At 39.6% G+C, this 18,070-nt stretch overlaps 1 protein-coding gene across 2 annotated transcripts; it reads left to right on the plus strand.

The window, feature by feature from the left end:
* The first annotated feature begins 1,411 nt into the window (after positions 1 to 1,411).
* LOC139679544 (stromelysin-1-like) lies at positions 1,412 to 8,544 on the plus strand. 2 transcript variants are annotated; one of them, XM_071571381.1, is made up of 10 exons: positions 1,412 to 1,519; positions 2,220 to 2,461; positions 2,552 to 2,700; positions 3,019 to 3,144; positions 3,649 to 3,810; positions 3,945 to 4,101; positions 5,176 to 5,309; positions 5,828 to 5,987; positions 7,214 to 7,314; positions 8,349 to 8,544. In XM_071571381.1, the coding sequence occupies exons 1-10, from the start codon at positions 1,412 to 1,414 to the stop codon at positions 8,447 to 8,449; spliced, it is 1,440 nt and encodes a 479-aa protein (XP_071427482.1). In that variant the 3' UTR covers positions 8,450 to 8,544. The 2 variants fall into 2 exon arrangements, with proteins under 2 accessions (XP_071427482.1, XP_071427492.1); XM_071571391.1 differs by having other exon boundaries at positions 1,418 to 1,519; positions 3,739 to 3,810.
* The last annotated feature ends 9,526 nt before the right edge of the window (positions 8,545 to 18,070 follow it).

The raw sequence follows: 18,070 nt of genomic DNA on the forward strand, positions 1-18,070 counted from the left end.
ACCCCTGCAGAGTCCCACTGGCCTTGCCAGGGACTGACCCTGTTACAGCTGCCCAGACCTAGCAGTCCCCCATATTCCACCTGTGGGTGGCCACAGGCGCCCTGTCCACTGGGGATCCTTCTGGTACCAACCCAGTGCTCTTCAGAAGGAAATAATTTCAACAAATGCCTCAAGTGCACAATATATTTATAACCTCTCCTTTCACATCTCTATTATCCTGCCAGCTCTGAGGAAGGGAGTTTATCTCTCTGCACATGCAACGTCCCACCTGTCCTTCAGAGTCAGCCCCACACAGAAACCTCAGATACATAAGACTGTCTTAAATGGCAGTAAATATCTCTTTTTCAGGATTCTGAGGGACTTCACCATCACCACTGCTTTGTCCTCATTTGTGGCAGTGCATGGAGGGTGTGACTGGGTGTGGAAAAGTGCATCCAATGCTACAGCAGACCTGTTGTTGAGCCTCAGCAGTTCTCACCACCAAAAGCAGACATGTAGAACAGAGAAACCTCTTTTCTGATGAGGCCAACCATCATAGAGTTTGATCTAGAAAACCTCAGTGCTTTATAAAACCTGATAGTAAGTATAAAAAGAGATTGTGAAATACAAAGGTACTGGGCAATTCTCTGAGAACAGTGGAAAAACTACTGAATAAAAGTAGCATGAAAACATCTTGACTCCATTTTTATCATTTTTATACATATTGGGAAAAATGTTTTCCTTTCATTGTGTTAATTCTACATTTTTCTGCAGATAAAAGGAAGTTTAACCCAGGTGAGAGAAAGCATTACTTCATCAAGCAGGGAGATATAGCACTGCCAGGACTCTACCAAATGGAAAGCTGGTGGCAGTAAAATTTCCTCCAAAAGTAGATGTTCCTGTACTAACAAATGCAGGGGGAAAAAAAAAAACAAATAAAAATAACCAAAACAAAACAACAAACTAAAACACAGCAACCAAACAAACAAACAAAACCAGCACTAAAGACCTAGAAGACAAATTCTCTGCTTGTCCCATAACCTTCTGTGCATGCTTTTTTCTTTAAGTACTTCAACAACCATTTTGAAATTAATGCTAACTTTGAATGTAAAACATTAAAAAGATATGCATTAGGTTTTGAAGAGTAAGACTACGTTTTAAAAACTAAAATATTGATAAGCTTATTAAAATGAATGACAGGTCTATTATTTTCTCATTAATCATATCTACATGTTGCAAAAGCTGCACAAGGGTGGAACTGGATGAAGTACAGCACCAATCTGTTTTATGGTAAAACCCTTGTTTTGCATGTTCTGTTGCTAACTAGAAATTCTGAGAATCAATGAGTCAGGAAAAGCTTTATAAAGCATACAAGTATTATATAAAGGTGTGTGGCAGACTGCAAAAAAAGCTTCTCTAAAGGCTAATGAAAATGAGAATGGAGAATCTCCCATTTCTTCTGTTATTATGTGCAGCACTTTCTTGTGCTTTTCCTACAGAAACAAGGCAGAAGATGGAAGAAGACATGCAACTTATCCAGGTGAGGAAGGCAGACCTCTGGGAAGAGCAGCTGAGGAGCCAGTACAATAAATAACATGACTGAATAGTTCTCAGAATGACAGAGGGGCGGAAGATGGGGGTTGTAATCAGGATGACAAAGGCTTCTTCAGCCCCAACTCATCTTCTTTTGCATTTTTTTTAAAAGCAGTTAAACCCGATGATGCATTCCCTTATGTATTGATTCTACAAATAATTAAATGCCTGAGTCAGTCTAGGTTTGGTTTGCAGTACAGGTGGAAATATGGTTATTTATGTGACTTGTAGTATTATGAAACATAGGTCTTCATAAAATAAGTTGGTAATTTATGAATTGTTACTGTGCAAACTGTGGGAAATTGGATACTACTGCTGAAATTTTATATTCAGTATTATATTCCAAATTGTCTCTTCTAAGGACTGTGGGTAACCCTATGACACAGCCTAAGTGGAGGGCTCCTTATCAGAGAGTGATAGACAAGTGCTAATTTTAAATGCGTTTTGAGTTAACTGCAAAACACTTATATTGAAAATATAATGTAAAAAAACTATCATTAAGAGAAAATATATTCATACAGGCTTTAAAAACTCTATTATCCATGCTCCCACAGAACAGAAAGTAGCAAAGGAATGTATGAGTTTCAAAAGGAAACATGACTGTCTTAAAGTTTTTTGTTGTGTTTTGGTTTTTTTTTATTTGTTAGAAGTACCTGGAAAATTACTATGGTTTCAAGAAAGATGAGAAATCTTTTGTTTGGAAAAGTGATAGTCAAATGACCCAAAAACTAAAAGAAATGCAGGAATTCTTTGGGCTGGAGGTGACGGGTATACTGGATTCTGGCACTTTGAACTTGGTACAGAAGCGTCGCTGTGGATTCCCTGATGTAGCTGGGTTTTCCACCTTTGCAGGAGAGCCAAAATGGGCAAAACAAGTTCTGACATATAGGTAATTACAGTGGAATTCTTCATGTCAAGACAGCATTCTACACAGCAAAATGGTAAGAACACAGCTGTTATTCTATCTTATATTTTAAAGAATATTAAACTACACACCAGACCTGCGTTCAGGAGATGTCGATGCAATGATCCAGAAAGCATTAAATGTTTGGAGCAGTGTGACTCCGTTGAGATTCATCAAGAAGAATAGAGGCGATGCAGACATAATGATCTCCTTTGCATCCAGAGGTAAAACTTCAAGCAACCATTCTGAATATTGCCAATTTACTGCCCATCTGGAGCAGTTGACTTGAAATGCTAATAATTTCTTCCCATAGACAGCACATGTGATGTTCAGAGTCAGGTTGAACAAGCAGACAGAAAACACATTTCTTGCTCAAGGTGCTATAATGGCTATAATTCTTGACAATCTTTGTGGGAGGGTATAGAGGCAGATGAGAAGGACAGAGAAAATAAATGTAAGGAGCTGCTGGATCAACACCTAATTTATTCTGCCCAATGTGTGCATGAACCCCCAGTCAGCTCTGTATGGAATTTGCTTCTCAGATCACAGTGACTTCATCCCTTTTGATGGCCCAGGAGGGGCCCTTGCTCATGCCTATGCACCTGGCAAGGACGTTGGTGGAGATGCTCACTTCGATGAGGATGAAACCTGGACCAAAAGCATAGAGGGTAGGAAATTAAGTTCCCCAAGCCCTTCTTGAAGCTAGTTGCACATGGAATCAAGAGTGCAGTATCTGTCTCCTCTTTCTTAAGAAGTTTTTAAATTGCTGCTGAGTTGGAGGAGCATTGTTCTATGGTTTCCATAGCTATAAAAAGCCTCTGAGGCCTTTGGTTAAAACAGTTGCATTAGATGGAGATTACTTGGGAGGGGGCCCCCTTCTCCCACTCCTCCAACCTGCTTTCCTCTCCTCAACAGTCATATCACTGCACTGGCCCAGAGTCCTTCTCCCACAATGACAGGATCTACAGACTATTTCTTTGTATTCTGCTATAATGATTTCATTATTTTTCTTTCTGACCAGAATTTCATCACAACTGACTTTCCCACGAGAGCTTCACTTGTTTAGGCAAGCAGTTCTGAAAGCTTCTGACCTGCCTTATGCCCTTCAATGTTAACCAGAAGAAATTAAAACACACAGCTCTCCTATTATATATTTTGTTTGTTGTCTTCAGGTGCAAACCTGTTTTATGTTGCTGCCCATGAGTTTGGTCATTCACTGGGACTTTTCCATTCCAAAGAGCCCAATGCTCTTATGTATCCAGTCTACAGGAAATTTGATCCTTCAGTCCTCCTGCTTCATCAGGATGATATTACTGGCATTCAGTATCTCTATGGTAATTTACAATTATTAATCAACTAGTGCTGGCAGTTTCAAAGAATTTGGAATATCTTCCAGTAACATTTTTGTGTACTAGATATACCTTGATGAGTTGTCACTATAATTTCTTCCATAAAATTCTTCTTTTAGGACCATCTTCTACCACATATGAAAATCAAAGGGACTCCACTGAGATAAAAGACACAATTGAGGTGAAAGATCCAGCACTGCCAAACACCTGTGGCCCCAATTTAACTTTTGATGCCGTTACTACTTTTCGTGGAGAAATAATGTTTTTTAAAGACAAGTAAGTCAGATTTTAGAAGTAAAATACCTGGTTATCATTTTTTAAATTATGGCTTACAGCATGGAAAAATAACTTTACTCACAATATCAGCCATTCTATACAGGAAGGCAAGACAGGGAATCAGGAAAAGAGGTGGAAAACAAAGACAAGGAGGGTGGTGCAGAAATGGAGATACATATAAGGAGGAAGATGACCTTAGGAACAGGGCATGCCATGAATGCGGTGGGGAAAGATACCTCCTTTGCAAAGATGTTTTCGCTTTAGGCTGTAAGCAGGCCCCAGGTGTTCAGCATGCGGGAGAATTCAGCTTTGGCAAAACACACCATGAGCTCTGGGACACTTGACACCTTTATTTTAGTCCTTGCTTTGAGAGAGCTGAGGGTTTACCAGTCCTGACACAATACCTGCTTGAAGAACCCCTGTAGTGGTGATTTAGTATAATAATTAAAGGACAGGATAATTGATTCAGTTCTAAACTCAGACAAAGTGTTCCTCTCCAGGGCATGATATCCCAAGGTCTGAAAGGTTAGTGTAAAGGATCTGATTCCCATCATTTTTTTGTGATAGGGCTGTGCTTTCCCTGCTTCAGATCCTCCCCAAAAATCAACCTTAAAGCAAGTTCTGACCTCAGAGTTTGGAGTCCACAAAGCCAGTAAAGTGTTATTTCACAGAAAAGTCTCACACACATCGACTGTTTCTCTAAACAGAAAAGTCTCACACACATCGACTGTTTCTCTAAACTGATGCTGATAATTCCAGAGTGGGCTTTGTTCCCAAAATCTTACCCCATACCAACCATGTAAGCCAGGTCTCTCTAAGCTCCATTTCTACAAAAGGGAAAATAAATGTTTTGACAAAACAGTTCCTCTGACCTATTTTAGATGTCTGGATCCAGATGAGAGTAATCCCACCATGGAACTAAACTTCTTTACAGTAAGATTACAGGAGTTTAGTGTGACTAACCAGGGTACATAGTTGAATCTAATCAGATAAATCTTGCCCTGACTGCCCTGATGTGGCTCCATGCATTAGTGTGTGTGAACACCTAATTTTATTTAAAACCTTTTCTTCAAGGTATATTTGGCGCAAACATCCTGCAGTCAGAACAGCTGATATTAATTTAATATCTTCGTTCTGGCCACGGCTGCCAACTGGTGTTGATGCTGCATATGAAATTCCTGAAAAAGATGAAATGGTCATTTTCAAAGGTAAAATGCTGTCTATTTTTCCATATAGTCTTCCAAGTAGGCTTAAGAGTTTATGTCTGCTTTATAAACCACTTAAGCTTTCTGAAGGATTCCACAAACTTGAATTTAGTCTTTAAAAAAATTGTGTTTCAATCACAGTGATAACAAAATATTATCCAAGATAAAAAACATGTATCTTACTTTTTAATATCCATATAGAAATTTTCCCATCCTAAAAAACCGCCATATTTTTTTCTTCTTTTTCTTTTCTGGGAAATTATCTAATGAATTTAAAAATGATGCCACATGCTTATTCTAAAGTTGTGGAAAAGTAACATAAGTATGAAGGAAGACTGAAATTTCTGTAATGTGGAAAACTGTTACTTTTTTTGGACTCCAAAGTTCTATGTAGAATGTTTTCAAGTAAACATTATTTTATGTCTTCATTTTTCTATTAAAATATAATCTTTCATAGAAAGTATTATGTCATTCCCAGAAGAAGATTCTTATAACATTCTGTCATTAACTTTTCTTAATAGGGAATGAATTCTGGGTTGTGAAAGGAGATACCCTACTTCCTGGATACCCCCAAAAACTCTACACCCTGGGCTTTTCAAAAGATGTTACCAAAATTGATGCTGCTTTTTATAATGGAAATGAGGAGAAAATATATTACTTTATAGCAGACAAATTTTGGAGGTAATATTTCCTGTGACACTTTCCTAAACAGAAGTAAACATAATCACATGATCAATATCCTGTCATGATTTAGGATGCATTAGTGACATACTTTTGGTAACCTCTTTCAGTGTCACAACTGGTTATAGAAAAAGTATTTGAAAGGGGGGTGAAATAGTGCTTTTAGCTTTTCTTTTAGTTGATTTAACTGTTCAATAGTTTTTTTATTTATATATTTTCATTTAGCTGCCTTGGGGAAAAAAAAAGCCATCCTACAGCTCCACAAGTCATCTCAGGAAATCAGTCAGAACCTCACAGTTTATGTCAAAATGTTTCAGTGTAGTGAGAAGGAGAATCCCACCTCTCCCAGTTACTAACAGATAGCTTCATAAAGTTGCTGATAAATGTCATGTACTGCAAAGAACTATCTGCTGTGCATGGCTACTATTTTTTCTTTCCAATTCAGTGCCTATGGCTCAGGTTTGAATAACGAGACACAGATTTATAACAGCTGAAGGAAGTGCTCCTGTAACGGAAGCAATAAATAACATTAACTTTTGTGAATGAACAACAAAACTTCTCTCTTGCCTGTCACTACAATGCCCAAGTCATTGAACATACAGAGAACACCTGAAAGTAACTCTTCAGACACATATTTGCAGTTTAAAATCAGACTTCCATATTTTGGGTCAAACTCTGGTAGTTTGAATGACTTCAGATGAGAATTTTGATCACTAAATCTCTGTTAAGCAAAGTTATTAGAAGTGAAAGGCTTTCAGAAGCCTTCTTATTCCAGCACTGATAGGTAAAATGCACTTTACCGTATGTAATTTAGGTAAAATGATTTAAAATAACTTATAACTTCAGAAAAGAAGCCACATTTTTCCCAATAAACATTTCTTACAGAGACGTAACATGAAAACAATCTTTTTTTATAATCTATTATCTCCTTTAGGCATGGTCTCTTAGAAAAAAATATCAAGCAGATTTACAATTATGGTTCCAGTATTAGCTATTCTTAGATGTATCTTGAGGCGCAGTAAACACAAGCAATTCTTTCAGTGCAGCTAATAGAGTAATAATTATTTATGGCAAAGAGTGTCTCTCTGAATACTACCTAAATGACACTGAAAATATTCAATGAACTCAGTTACCTGTTGATAAGTAGAAGGTAATGAGGTAAGATTAATTAATCATGAATTGTTTGCAGTTTTTGTTGATTACAGGTTGTTTATCATTTTCCTCAGTTATGATAAAAGAAGTCAGTCTATCGGTAGGAAGTCATCACTGATAAGAGACATCTTTCCAGGAATTAATGGGAAGATTGATGCTGTTTTTCAACATGAAAGTGAGTAACTGTTCTTAATAAAATCCCCATTAAATGCTCAATTATAGTGCTGAGAGAGTTTAGGCAGAGAGAGGCACTTCTAAATGATGCTCAGAGCTCTCAGGATGACCAGTAAGACCCTGAAACAGCCATATAACACTCCCATGCTTCACTTTTTCCCCTTGAAAAATAATGAGGGTGTACCTTTGGTGACAGCTTCACATCAGGAAAGGCCATCTCTGTATTTAAGTTGATATGCATAAATGCATACCACACCATGAAGAGCACCACTCAAGACAGTGACATCTCAACAACACAAGGTCTACGTGCTGTAAGCAAGGCTATCATAGCCTGGCCCTCTGACATTCAATGTGACTGCTTTGAGTTCCAATTGGCACGAGCTTCACCTGGATGAGAGTGATTACTTACAGAGGGAGTTGCTGGACTAGACTCAATGATACACCCACACTGCAAAATGACACAGCTTCCTGGTTATCTCCTTGCTCCTCATTTCCTGCTCATCAAAACCCATGCGTGTTAATTGTTCATAGCAAATCTATCATCTTCCTCCAAAACGAGTCTCACGCATGGTGCTGGTGGTCCTCACTCCCAGAGGGCAGTGTGGACATGACTGCCCCAGGCTGGATCTCTCCTTCTGTGCATAGCATCAGGCAGCTCCCATCAAGCTAGTCCCTGCTCCACACCAGACTGTGCAATAAATGCAGCTATAAATGCCCTCTCTGAGGGGTTTCAGCACAGCTGATGTGTAACAGCATAACAGCAGATACTTTAAATTGAGGAAACACACAGGATACACGTTTTGTAGTATCACATTGTGGGATGCACTGAGTACATTATCCAGCATGTGCATAGCTGGTTTGCCACAGAAAGTGTCCCCACGCTACTGTATAATGCTTTGCAGAGCTTCCATCTGGGAGTAGATGCTGTTGGCAGCATAATTGCCAAAGGTTAGTCTGAGCTCTTTCTGAATGTTGCTAAAGCATACTAATCTTTATATCATAACTCATCTGGGTTGTTTGTTGTGTTTTTTATAGACTTCCTTTATTTCTTCTGTGGAAGAAAGCAATTGGAATTTGATCTTGATAAGGAGAGAGTTACACGCTTCCTAAAGACAAACTCCTGGTTTCCATGTTAAGAAAATGAAATCTGTAATGATGTTGGAAAGAATGTGGTTTTATTGTGCTAGAAACACTTTTGTTTAATAAATATATGGAATGCACAGGTACTTCACCATTAGTCAGCAGACCTCATTGCCTGCACAATTTGTGTTTCAGTAAATAACAGAAGAGTATTTACCATACTGATGTATTTATGTATATGTAGTAAACGTCAAGCTGGCTAGCTTACCAAACAACAATGCGGGTTTACTTTTGACAAAAAATGTGACTTATTTTATTACTTCCACCATCTTCACATTTCATGCTGTACATCACCCTACACAGAGCTGTACCAGGGTTCCAGGAGCCCATGAGGAAAAGCTTTTCTGTTCCTAAAGCTAGACTTGCTTTCAACCAGTTTTAGATATTTCAAAGTTAAACAAGCAGACTAATCAAAGCTACTGCTCTCAATTACAGTGAGACATATGGGAATTTCAGAGATCCATCCCTCCCAGCCTGAGGTCTGAGCCTAGAGGTGGAAATGCTCTTTTTTTTTTACAAACTGGAGAGGCAGTTTATGTTGGACACCTGATTATAGAAGAATAAATTTAAGTGTGATGAATTCTACCCTAAGGTAATTACTGTTATATGTGATTTCCTGTGCAATGTGTTCTAGGACAACTCTAGGCAGAGAGGATGGGCCAGATGACTCTATTGTGGTCCCTTATCCATTCTGTGACTCTGTGATCAAAGGTTCATTTCCAAAGACATAGGACCACAGGGGCACACTGGTATGTAGGAGAGTTGCCCCTGACCTGCATCTGCTCCTCTTCAGTTTTCCCTGGGGAACTCACACAGGCTGAGAGACATCCATCATCATTGTGTCAATGGGAGAGGTTTCCCTATTACCTTACAGGCTGAGGGGTCACTGCCAGGGAGATAGGGATCAGTATCCAAGGTAAGAACATTTGGGGATTTTTTTATTACGTCATATTTGAAGGGAACTGTGGGAATGCTTAAAACTTATTGTGAGTTGGTTAGTGTCAAGACCAAACTCAGAAATGGAAGTATCAATGGAAGTATAGGCTAGGGAGGAACAGGTTTGGTCGCATACAAACATGCTGCAGTCAGTGTGTTTCTTTGGCCATGCCCTCAATATTTGGTCCTGTCTTCTCAATAGATTATATCTTATCTTATGTGAGCTCTTTCTATATGTGCTTGGGTGAGCTTCAAGCTGGATCAGCTGCTGAGGAAGTTAGGAGATCTGAATGCCAGCAGCTGGAGCATGCCACAGGGATGTTGACTCATGTTGGTGTAATCCTGGTTTAGAACTGACAGAAAATGCCCTCTGAAGGCTTTTAAATTTAAATGTAGCATTGCCACAGGGTGTGGTTTAACAGCCTTGTTCCTAAGAACCTTGGAACATGAAAGTTGTTGAATCTATCGGCTGTTTTCTGCTTTTGGGAAAGGGATGTAGACTTTGGTTAATTTCATCTACTACCTGATCAACAAGATATTACTGGGATTACTGGGATGCAGGAGGTGCAGGGGCAGCTACTGTACTGGGATTCCTGTGTGTCTAAGACTCACTGCTGAGAGTCTCCATGCTGTTTGTATTTCAACATCCATGTTTCACCAGTGGACATAAGTCCTCATTAGCCAGAGGGGATGAAAGGGATGAAGCCACCAGTTCATTTCATATTTGTCCAAGTGTCCCATGTTCTCTGTCTGTGATGGTCTCTGTGGCCAGTTTCATGGCTCTCTGGACCCAGGGAACAGATATGAAACAGCTGCCAGTTCAATACTGCTGACAATATTCTCCCTGATGCTGAAATCAGTGTTCCACAGGAGCCCATAAGTATTCAGATAGTCAGCTAGTGAGATGTAAGATCTCAGAGAAGGTACACTTTCTTTTACACATGTAAAAAATCTCTCCCAGTACCCAACGTCACCCCCTCACTAGACAACTTCCTGAAAAAAAGGGAAAATATTGAGAAAAAAACCAGTTCTTATGTTTGATTCTTCTCCTTGAATCACAGAATCACCAAATGACTAAGGTTGGTTGGACCTCTGAAGGTCATCTGTTCAACCCTGCTGCTCGAGCAGGGACACCTACAATGGGCCACTGAGGGTCTAGGTGGCTCTTGGAGATTCTCTGCTTTTTTACAAAGAGGGAGAATCCACCACCACACTGGGCAATCTGTGCAAATATTCCATCACTCTCACAGTTAAAAAAAGTGTTTCCAAATGTTCAGAAGGAATCTTCTGTGTTTCAGTTTGTGCCCATTGCCTCTGGTCCTGTCAGGATAAAGCAACCGTATTGTATTTATACATACAACTTTACTGCATAAATCCTAAGTGATATTTCAATACACTTTATGAAACCTTTTTTCTGATATATTTTTTAAATGCCTCGTAGCAGGACTACTCAAATGGGTCAGTCCAGCATGGATCTAGTCACTGAGAAATTTGTATATGAATTTTATCAAGGTCAAAAATTATTATGACATTGTCAGTCTTGCCAGACAAATACTGCTGCCACGCCTGATGTGGAGGTGGCAAACAAGGCTCTGCTAACTAAGTAGAACTAGAGTCAACATTATTAGTTTTGATTACAGTACCTCCAGAAAAGGAAATGAGTGGCTCTGATCAGTGTACGATACTGCCAATATCAGGGAAGCAGGTTCAAGTCTTGTAACTTGGATGTTTCCATTGAACTTAGTAGGAAATATTTCAGTGGTGTTTATTTCTTCCTTGTTAATCTCCTCACGCTGTTCTTGCTCTCCAATTTTGTGTTTCCTTTATGTTTCTGGTATGGCTTTATGAGTGGTTTCACAACTTCAAGAGTTAATCAGTCCATGGTGTCAGCTATAACACTGAAAGTCAAAAAGATACATGAACAGTTTGGCTCACACTTTACAGATATTTTTAAAATTGTTAAGGAAGTTTCTAACTGTCCAGAATTTGAGTGGTTTTCTTCAGTTGTTCTTACTGCTGATCCCCTTCTACAATATGTGAAAATGTGCCTTCCAGAGCACTGCCATTGTGAATAACTGCATGAAAGCATGTTATTTTAAACTGGATACTCTCTTCCAGCTCTGGTCTTTTCAAGTTCGCTTTGGAAATATTCTCTTTCAGATGAGATTGTAGTTCCCAGAGAAAAGCTGACTGGTCCCAAAACTTTCATGACTGTTTTGTAGCTTTCTGGCTCTCCCATACTTATCCAACTAGTTCTTCCTTGGGTTTCTTTAATGATTTCTTATTAGTCTTAACTCTTTCCTTCCTTATTTCTGTGTGCATAGATGATCATATTAATTGTTGAACACAAAGTCTTGGATCTGTGGCAGAAGTAGAGCTTAGCTAACTCTTATAGTGTCTGTCTTAATGTAGTTCAGCTGGTTTATGTTGGATGTTGCTATCTTTTTTTGCTTCACAATATTTATTTTAAAAATCTTTGGTACCACTAACAAGACAGCCTCATCATTTGAGTGAAAACAGGCTTTTAAACTGAAGGTGATTGCCATATATTCAATATCCTTTGCTCTTCTGAAATACAGCTTGGGGTGTAGGCTCTAAGCTAGATATATCCATAGTTTGTGGTACACTCAGTCCAAGCATCTCAGTTATAGTTCTCTCAGTTTTCTAAACAGAACTTTCCATGTTCTAGCATATTACTAACCTGTTTGTGTAGAAAATTGAGTGAAGACTAAAACCTCTTCACAAGGAACAGTTTTATCATGTGACTCTAGAATTCAGAGCACAAAAATAGTTTTCTTCAATGTTTCATTTATAATAGTCTCATTTGCTGTAGTTTTCAACCATCTTGTATTGAAAGATGCTTTGCCTACATCTGAATGGGGATTTTTTGTTTGGTTGTTTGGTTGGGTTTTCTTGATTTGGTGTTTTGTTTTCAGATTTTGGAGTTTATTCTGCTAAGGACTCCACAGTGCATCCATCAGAAAAAAATCCAGAAGGTCCAACATGGAAGTCCCAAAGCCATCTGTCCTAGGAAAAAACTGTTACGTTTCAATGTTCTTTTTCTTGCTGTTTATTGGTTTTTTTGGTTTCACACACTCATCCTGGCTGGAAGGAATGAATGGCATTTGATATTGTTCTTGGAAGGATTACATATGTATTTTCACAAAAGGTAGGTCCGTGGTACTGACCTGAACTGAAGAGCTGTTGTGTTGTGTACTGATTTAAACACTCAGACCAAGAGTAGAGAGTTTACCACCTAAGTAAACCAGACAAAGGCAACCGATAGGTACTGGCAGAATAAAATAAGATTAAAATGAGTTAATTTAACTACTGTTTTCAGGAACTTTCCTAGTGAGATGTTGGGTTTGGTTTATGGAAATGATGAGGGGAAAAAAAAACCCTTTCCTGGTGACAGAAATAGCAGGTTTGTGGGTTCAGAAGCACTTAAGGCAACTTGGAACTACAAAATATGTACCTTGCAACTGCCACTGGTATTCCAGAGAAAATACTTAAAAGCTGCCAAGGAGCAGACTTTGTTTCCAGATTATTCCCTGGCAGCCTCTGAACTGCCATCTGGCTGCTTTCCAATCAGCCTGTTGATGTTTGCTCCCTGCCAGCAAGACAACTGCCCTTGCAGTTTCACAGGCAGTAGCTGTCTCATGGGATGTTTTGGCATTGGTGCCATGTATCCAGCTGAGGGACTGTGAGTCTGTAGACATTCCAGTATGTCCCAGATCCCCAGGGAATGGGCAGATTTGTTTAGTAGATCCATGTGGAGACATTGATGTCTTCTTCCTGCCTCTTTTAGGACAAGTTTTATATCTGCACATTTTGTGTGACAACCACTAAGTTTCAGGACAAAGGACTTCAAGCTGGTAAGGTTGGTTCTGCAAGGCATCCCAAAACTTGTCTGCCATCAGAGAAGTCATGCCCTGGACACAACCAATCAGGTTCTTATCCCAGGCCACAGCTGCAGGGATAAAGAATGTGATTTGGTTTTCCTCTCTTCAGGAAACAGGTGCTTAGCAGGGAAAGTGGCACTCCTTCTCTTCTCCTTTTACAACCACGTCTCAGAATGTGCAAGTCACTGAGGTGTAACTCAGCCACTGCCCCAGTCTGTGACCAGTGAAGTTAAATTGCTTTTCTACAATAGGACAATTAGGACTGACTCAGCATCTGACACCCTGAGCCCTATCACGGTGGCCTTTGGACTTCTGAGAGGTTTGAACCATAGCACTCTGCTCCTAACACTGCCCAGTAAGTATCCTGGTTCATAAACTGAGTGACTGATCATTCACTTGGAGCTGTACCAACAGCAATTTGATAAAGGAAATGTTTATCACTGTGTGACAATAAGCCACAAACTTGTGCAAACACTGAAATATCTGACTTGAAAGGTTGTCTTTGCATTTTTTATCTCAGTATTAAAATATACCTGGCCCTAAGTATTTACTAAGGTAAAACTCCTAATGAACTTTCTAACTTCATGCAAATATCTGGCAACCAGTTGAATATTGCTGCACAGTGACAGGATTTCTCTTGAACACTTCAGTCTTTCAGTGAAAAGTGATATCCTCCAAGGAAAATAACTAGTCTCAGGATAATATTCTTTGAAGAAATACTTTCATTTTGTTGCTTCAAAATAGATTGGACACACATGAAGAGATTCAGATATACATAAGCGTACAGAATGAACATAAAAGTACTTCCTGCAGAAATCATGACTACTTTGTAGTGCCACCTGCTATTCAGAAAGCAGTTGCTGCAAATATCATTGTGACAAAATTATAACAGTAAAAAATTCTTAGAATTATGAAGTACCACTTTTCATTTTTGCAACAGCAAAATTACAGAACTATCAATCAAAGTTCCCTTTTCCACAGTAATTCTGTAGTGAGAAACTTGACTTAGGGAAACCTCACTATGAGTCACACTGTGAACTTATTTTTTCATTATTCAGTCAAGGGTGTGGGTGAAGTCATTGGAACATTTTTAAATATTGTCACAGATAGCCAGGGAAAAGGGAAATAGCTTCAAGAGTCAAATCTAAGCCCTGGATGAGTGACGTACAAATTAAATGGAAGTCACTGAAATTTTTCGAGGCTGGGCAAGTCTTCTGGGAAAATATGTCTTCTCTTAGCACTTCTGTCTGCATGTCCTTTCCAATTAATGCCAAAAAGGGGAACCGTGCTGGGTAGACCTCTCGCAGTGCTTACATTCCTGAGCAGACTTAGTGAATGAGAAACGGTGAGTAGATTACCTAGAAAAGAGACACTGTGAGATCTCTTGACTCAACATGAGCAACAAGGGTGCAGTTTTGCTGAGGAAGAAATGTGCAAATAAAGCAGGATTATTGCTAATACAGGGAGACACAAAACTGTACTGCCTGAGTGTACACTGGAAAAAATCCTGAAAATGCGGGCTTAACAGCTGTGCCACCTTCTCTTCCTTATACATCCAGTCTGGGTTTAGCAGTGGCTTAGCAGATGGGTACCAGACTTGGCGAGGTGATTCAGAGCAATGTGAGGAACTGATGCTTGTGGTCGTTCAGACAGAAGCTGCCCATGAAGAATTGTTGTGAGTGGCTAAGTGTAAGTTTTACCTCTCTCCTTACATGGAGATTGTCCATGTAAGCACCTCTGCTATGAAGACAGGCTGAGAGAGCTGGGATTGTTCAGCCTGGAGAAGACAAGTCTTCAGAAAGACCTCTTTGTGGATGTCCAGAACTTAAAAGGGGATTATAAGAAAGAGGGAGAGGGACTTTTTACAAGGGCAGATAGCAAGAGGAAAAAGACAAAAGGTTTTAAACTAAAACATGAGAGATTTAGGTTAAATCTTAGGAAGAAATTCTTTTCATGGTGAGTGGCTAGGTACTGGAATGAGTTGCCCAGAGGAACTGTAATTGCCCCTTCCTATTGGGGTACCCTTTACTGGGGTAATGTAGATTATCTTAACAGTGGTCAGAAGAGGCAGAGACAACTCAGGCTGCAGTGCGATCAGAAGGCTACACCGAAGACGAAGGACTTTATTTTTAGTAACAGCTTCACTTTTATCTACTCCTGTATATAACATGCCAGCACACTATTGGTCAGTACTTCACCTAACATACATGGAAAGATTCTACTGCTTACAAGGCATCGACATTTACACTTGGTTCTCTGGCCCTTAAGGATGCATTCATCGATCACCTCAGACCTTAAGAGAGACACACACACACTGTCACCCCCACACCTTCCCTGGAAGAGTTCAAAGGCTTTGAGCAATTTGATCTAGTGGAAGGTGTTCCTGTCCACAGCAGATGGGTTGGAATAAGATGATCTTTAAGATTCCTTCCAACCATGCTATGATTCTACAATTCTATGAATTTAGGCAAACTTCAGGCAGGTACAATGTGTTAGAAGTTTTCCAAATCTAGTACCCTGATAGAGACATAACTGTTGCAGCTCCATGACCCCAGGTCCAGCCAGCAGTGCCGCTGCACTTGTATTCCCAAGAGGCACTTGCACATGTGCATCCCTACCAAATGGACTTGCATGCACCCTGACATCTTTCCAGTCACACCACCACACACACGGGGGTCTCCAGCCCCTGGTCCAACCCCAGAGGTTATCACTGAGGCCCCTACAGGCAGGAGAAAGCCTCTCACATGGGAAAATATCTAGAAACAGGGTTTAGTGAGAGGCCAGGACAGTCAGATGCAGGTGCAACACAAGAAATACAAGGAATTGTGTAGACACCAGATGGCACTCAATAGCAATTCCCATGTATTCTGATGGGGTCTCAGTCTCATTTTGGCATATTCATGTCTCATTCTGTTGGGGTTTGAGCTTTTGTCTGAAGGCAAAGGAAAAGGTGGTGATGTGCTAACTGCCACACCATGGGAAGAGCGTATGACTGAAACCTATCCTTTTCTTCAAGGGAGTTGTGCCAAGGGACACGCAGTAGGAAGCCGATATAAATGGTGAAATGGAACATGATCCTGTAGCACAATACTGTGGAAATTCCCAAGACAGGGGAAGTCACTGCTTCTGCTTCCTCTTCCTGATACTGCCTAAGGTTGTTCACTTGATGACTCTTCAAATGCATGAACTTCTCCCACAGCTACTGCTGGAGTCCATGACTTTCTAGTCCTTCCACTGGCTGCCTTGCAAAGTAATTTATTGCAAGTTTCATGGAAAACAACCATATGTCCCCCCTGCCCCTCTGCACAACTCAATATCCTCTTGGTCACATCAAAATTTGGCCATAAAACCTTCTTAGAAAGGATGCACTGGATGCATCTGATTAATTAGCATCTCTTCTATGCCTGTATGTATCTGGACATGTGTTTGATGCCAACGGAAAATAAAATAAATCTAGGAGAAATAAGAAATTAACCACTTCTTAGAACAAAATATAAGAAATTAAGCTATCGAATCAGAAACTATATAAACCAGCCTATAGAAACATATAAAAAAGTGTTTGCAGGAAATAGAACCACTTTAAAAACACAGTTAGAGGAGATAAGGAGCATTTCACAAATTCCAGGATCATGTGAGTTGTAGCAAAATCTTTGGAGAACTACCCAACACACAAAACTCTTTTGGTACGTGTGAAAATCAAGATGGATTAAAAATAAACAATAATTAAGTTTCTTTGGACTGTGAACCATGAAGTTGAATTTCTTTATATCTACAACAGCTCTACCCTTTGAGGAATTATTGTCCTAATTATTTCAAATTCCAACAGAACAATCTCACTTCTGCTTTTGGAGTGTCCAATATTAGCTTCAATGGCTCCAGTAGTCACTGTGTGAGTTGCACTGGAAGGTATAAAGTCATTTGCTTTTCTCAAGAATGATGTAACCTCTGCTGAACCTAGATATAATTAGGGGGTGCTACACTACAATGAGTCTAGAATTGCATACTAAGTATATTATTTTGCACAATATCTGGGAAAATAAGAACTTCTCAGCATAATTAAAACAATGGTATATATTTTTTATTTTCCCCTCTCATGCTAACATTTACTCTTTCCCTTTTAAGGTTTCCAAGGAGACTCTCTACCTCCAATAAGAACAGAAACACCAAAACTATCCTGAAAGATGTCCAGCCTGTACCTGACATCTTCCAGAGTTAGCAAACACGCAGACACTTTGGGCCAACTACTCTGGTGCCTAGCTGTCCTTGCAGTCAGAAAGGTTTTCCTCAGTTTAGGGGTCTACACAATAGGATCCCACATGTGTCCAGTATATTTAAACTCCTCTTATCACTGTTAAAGACATGGTCAATACACTCAGTGAAGCATAGAGAGCAATTAATCTCATTTTAAAATTCATGTCATGTAGTCAGTTGAATCACTTCTTAGAACTCGTTGTCCAAAATGTGAACTTAGAGATCTAAACAACTTACAGATATTTGCACCAAAAAACCCAAAATGAAACAAAACAACAACAACAAAGAAACCAAACAAAACCAAATCAAACCAAACAAAAAACATACTTAAAACAGATTTCATCTCATTAATCATTTGCCAGTACTTGAGACACCCACTCGGGGCTGGGTGGCATGACACAGGAGCTATGGACACATGGATCATTCCAGGGCAGCTGGAGGTAAGGGGTGATTCCCTAGAGCACCTCAAATAAGAGTAATGCTTACGCAGGTGAATTATGTCTAAACTTAACCGCTGTTGCTAAGACC

The sequence above is a fragment of the Pithys albifrons genome, chromosome 1 (genome assembly GCF_047495875.1).
Source record: "Pithys albifrons albifrons isolate INPA30051 chromosome 1, PitAlb_v1, whole genome shotgun sequence".
Classification (NCBI taxonomy): Eukaryota; Metazoa; Chordata; class Aves; order Passeriformes; family Thamnophilidae; genus Pithys; species Pithys albifrons.